At 35.9% G+C, this 4,288-nt stretch overlaps 1 protein-coding gene across 11 annotated transcripts; it reads right to left on the bottom strand.

The window, feature by feature from the left end:
- Positions 1-460: 460 nt before the first annotated feature.
- LOC107959960 (peroxisomal (S)-2-hydroxy-acid oxidase) lies at positions 461-4,082 on the bottom strand. Of its 11 annotated transcripts, none has more exons than XM_016896139.2 (12): positions 3,891-4,082; positions 3,099-3,273; positions 2,803-2,927; positions 2,307-2,353; positions 2,112-2,189; positions 1,877-2,001; positions 1,678-1,744; positions 1,519-1,581; positions 1,358-1,427; positions 1,172-1,272; positions 964-1,068; positions 461-812 (listed from the first exon to the last, which is right to left on the bottom strand). In XM_016896139.2, the coding sequence occupies exons 2-12, from the start codon at positions 3,233-3,235 to the stop codon at positions 627-629; spliced, it is 1,104 nt and encodes a 367-aa protein (XP_016751628.2). In that variant the 5' UTR covers positions 3,236-3,273; positions 3,891-4,082; the 3' UTR covers positions 461-626.
- Positions 4,083-4,288: the final 206 nt, after the last annotated feature.

Genomic DNA, 4,288 nt, shown 5'->3' with positions numbered 1-4,288 from the left:
AGGAGGTTTTAAGTTGTAATTCTATTTATTTTTCACAAAAAAAAATTGTTCTAAGAAACAAATATTCAAAACAAAATTTATTCATCCCAAAAAAGATATTAATTGAAGCAATATTTATACTTGTTTTAAATTAACTTTATTACTATATTTGAAAGTCCAATTTCTTGAAATAAAAGAGGTAAAATATTAATAGCCATACTAAGTAAACCTTATAGGAATAAAAAATTGACACATACGATTTCAAGTTCTGGTTCTCAGATTCGGACGTTTCGAAAGAACTGTTGGTGGTAGTAAAAAAAATGTTGAAATTGGATCATTTTTGTCGGTATATGTGACTCAGTAATTGTGTGGCTCTGTACCCAAGACTTGAATTTGATTTTAACACATACAGCAACACTTCTTGGATTGGCTGATATTGGTTTCCATTCTATTCAGGCTAATAATATCATATCAACATTAATTTGAAGCAAGAAAAAGGAGCAGATATACTGATAAAATGAATGCCTTCTATTGTCAACACATAAGCTAAATTCTTGGCACTTGTATCAAATCAAGCACTAAGTTTATTTTAATGGAAATATAGGCTCTTAGAACTTTTGACCATTTGAAAGAAGCCATCATCACCTTTACAACCTGGGTACAACACGAGGCTGGTCCCAATCGGCAACAATGTGGTTTCGTGTGATCTCCTTTAGTGAGCGGCAACCACTTAATGCCATAGTCAGCTCAAATTCATCGCGTAGCATCTGAAGCACTTTCCTAACACCAGCTTCCCCTTCCGCAGCCAATGAAAACACTACTGGCCTTCCAATCTGAAAATGAAATATCACACGGTTTCCAAATTCAATCAGGATTTATATGTGGATATATGCCGCGTGGGTTGTTCAAGAAGGGTTGCTAGATATGTTCGGGGACAGCTGCAGGAGAGGATAGGCTAATTATCCCATATGTACAAATACTTACAAATATTCCCGATGCACCCAGAGCCAATGCCTTGAAGACATCGGTTCCACGCCGAACCCCTCCATCAAGAAAAACAGGAACTCTGCCTTGTGCAGCTTTAACAACCTGTATGTTAGCTCCACTAAGTTATTAAACTCCAACAGTACTACGCATATAGATTTTCAAAAAATGGCAATTACAGTATATGTTATTCACTGGAACTATGTACCTCTTCCAAAGCCATAATAGTTGCAGGTACATAATCAAGCTGGCGAGCGCCATGATTGGATACAATGATTCCTGCTGCTCCAGCTTGTATGGCTAGCCTTGCTGCAATATTAACATTGTAGGTTTCATGACAAAAATATTGAAACGAAGTAGTTTCATTAAGTTGGCTTTAGATCAGCTTGCATACCATCCTCAGCATTAAGAACACCCTTGACTAGAATAGGCAACGATGTTATTGTCTGAAGCCACTTTACATCCTGTTTTATAGACCATAAACACAATTTGAGAATTTTTTCAATTTTATAAAGTCCCAGAAATGTAATTTATATATTATATACAACATCTTACTTTCCAGCTAAGTGACCTATCAATTTGGCCAGCAACATAAGAAGCTAGTCCAGAATCATCGGTCTGCCAGATAATCTCCACAATTAGATGAACAAACAGGTAAAGTAAGTAAATAGATAACGAATGACTGAGACTGATTAGGGATAAAATATAATTTACCTTATCCATTTTGCCAAGTTTTAAACCCTCAAAGTTTTTCAAAGTCAGAAATGGTGGCAAAGTAAATCTGCAAGCGAGTATGTGCAAGAAATCCAATACTATCATATTCTTTGCACGTTGAAACAATGAAACCAAAACTAAGACCCTCCTTTCTTTCGCCCACTTTCCAAAGTTAATTTGCTTGCATTTGATGTCTCACCTGTTCTTGATATCAGCTTCCCTGCGGCCAAGTCTTGGAGTGTCCACCGTAAGGGCAATCGCCTTGAAACCAGCCCTTTCGGCTCTTCTCACGAGCTGTGCAACCACATTCCTGTCTTTGTATACCTGAACAAATAAGCAGTAACCATTGATCATTTGATGATTCAGACGATACAACACAACACTAACAAGCAAGACAATATGCAAAAAGTGTAAAGATGATTTCTCAAACTCACATAGAGTTGGAAAAAGCGAATGCCAGGTCCCGTTGAAGCAACATCCTCAACGCTGGAAGTAGCCCACGAGGATAGTGTCTGAAGGGGAAAAGCATAAATAAAATCTAAAGCAGCAAACTGCAGAAGGCAGAATACAAGCTATGCATATACAAATTCGGATTCAAAGTAAAGATAACTTAATAGTGAGAATCAAACCATAATTGTTCCTGCAGCTGAAGCTGCTCGGGCTGTCGCGTATTCTCCTGCATAAAGAAACACACTTTCACATTAAGACAGAGATACACGAATTAAAACAATTACATAATATACACCTACAATCTTTAGTGTTTCAGTTAAAGACAACAAACCAGCTCCATAAATGAATTGAAGATTTCTAATTTCAAAAAACATTCAATATTTAAGCTGATTTGTTTAACTTCTATGGCATAGTCCATGAACATCATAAGTAAGAATTGATGCTATGTCTGCATGCGAAAGTTAAATTTTACATTTTATTCACTCCTTCGCATCTAGAAATCATTCGTATACAAATTTGTTCTGTTTCAGGAAATATCCAAAGTTGCAATGTAAATCATCATGCATGTCTAAGCATACTCCGCAACCAAAGACGACTGTGCTCAATCTGATATGTCAACATTAGTTGCTCAAACAATCTCATAACAAGGGTACTAAAATACCAGAACATTCATACCTTCAGGGTGAGCCATTTTCTGCATAGCAGTCGGAGCAATCATGATAGGCATTGAAATCTTGAATCCCAGGACAGTGGTGGTCATGTCAATCTTGCTAACATCAATAAGAATGCGGGGTCGAAACCTATTTTCCATAAAATAAATGAACCAGAATAATTAAATGAAAAGATAAAACTAAAACTACTATATAATCCACGAAGAAAAAAGATTGCCAGAAAACTTGGAAGTATGGTTACGTTTTTCATCGCAAGTCCACAATACAAAAGCTATTCATCTGTAAAGTAACAGAACTTACAAAATCCTAGAAAATGCATTTCGATTCTCCTTGAGAGTCCACTGGTCCTCTGCACCTGATGCATAGTAGTCATAAACCATCTTGGGTAACTTCTCTTTTGCAATGGCCTCATATTCAGTGATATTAGTTATCTCCATTTTTTCCTTACAGATAATTTTTGCTATCGCAAGGTAATCTGAATTCCAGGAAAAAGAAAATACGTCAGACTGATGCCGTTCAGAGAAATTACATAACAGGAGAGCTAAAACAAAGGTCTAACTACAGTATAAGATCACCGCAATCTAAACCCCTGCCTAAAACTCCAATACTAGAGTGGCCAGGATGGCAGAATCAAAAGAGATCTGTAGAGTACTACTTTTTTTTTTTCAAGGCCAAAAAGTCCCAGCAAAAGGCAATTAGGAGTGTTTTTATCACTTTTCTCCAACTTTTTTTCAGTGACTCAAAAGTTTTAAATCCACTTAAATCTTCTGTCAAAATAATTGAACTCCACAACATATAACTAAAAAGGAGTATAGTGAAAATGATCACACGTTAGTTATTTAAAGCTCATGATTGTAATATTACACCACTGGATTAAATTTAGGATGTTGACGGGAAAGTTCAAATTAAATCCACTTCAATGAAAATAATTGCAAAAAGAAAGGTTGACAAGTTTCGATCATTCAATAATTACTCGACCAAAACCAGAAATCAGTTCAAACCCAAAATCAAACATACAAAGATGATGACATACCTAAGGTTTTAAGAGGAAACTATAATCGGACAGAACATTATAAAGAGCAAAGAACAGACCTTGGCTACGTCCAACAATGGAAAGCGAGAGAGAGAGAGGAGGGGAGGAGATAAAGTGAAAAGGATTGGAAATAATGGTGGAGAGAGAAGTAACCAAAAAAACAAACAAACAAGTGACATGGTGTGGAGAAAAGAAGTGAGAGAAATATATAGAGAGAATTATTTGGATTGGCCTTTCAAGGCGAGCATTTGAAGCCAAATCTGGGTCACGGAAACGTCAGAACCTGTGTAAAGATCGTTTTCCGTTTATTCTCATTGCTCCAACCATCCCCTTCTAATTTACATTTGAATTTTAATTAATGTGTCTTTCGGTTAATGTAATTTCTCTTTCGATTTCATTGGAATACAATCATTTATGGTACTCTAATTTAAACTTGTGAATCAAATTTAATTATAAA

Source organism: Gossypium hirsutum, chromosome A05, assembly GCF_007990345.1.
Source record: "Gossypium hirsutum isolate 1008001.06 chromosome A05, Gossypium_hirsutum_v2.1, whole genome shotgun sequence".
NCBI classification, from domain to species: Eukaryota; Viridiplantae; Streptophyta; class Magnoliopsida; order Malvales; family Malvaceae; genus Gossypium; species Gossypium hirsutum.
This window is presented reverse-complemented; position numbering and strand designations above follow the sequence as displayed.

What these genes read in the sequence shown, in the direction of transcription:
- LOC107959960 (XM_041111839.1), bottom strand. Translation starts at nt 3,235, where the DNA reads ATGGAGATAACTAATATCACTGAATATGAGGCCATTGCAAAAGAGAAG. An exon ending in CAGCTGCAGGAACAATTATG is followed by an intron (nt 2,190 to 2,306) that starts GTTTGATTCTCA and finishes TTTCCCCTTCAG; the next exon opens with ACACTATCCTCGTGGGCTAC. An exon ending in TGTTCTTAATGCTGAGGATG is followed by an intron (nt 1,273 to 1,357) that starts GTATGCAAGCTG and finishes TTAATATTGCAG; the next exon opens with CAAGGCTAGCCATACAAGCT.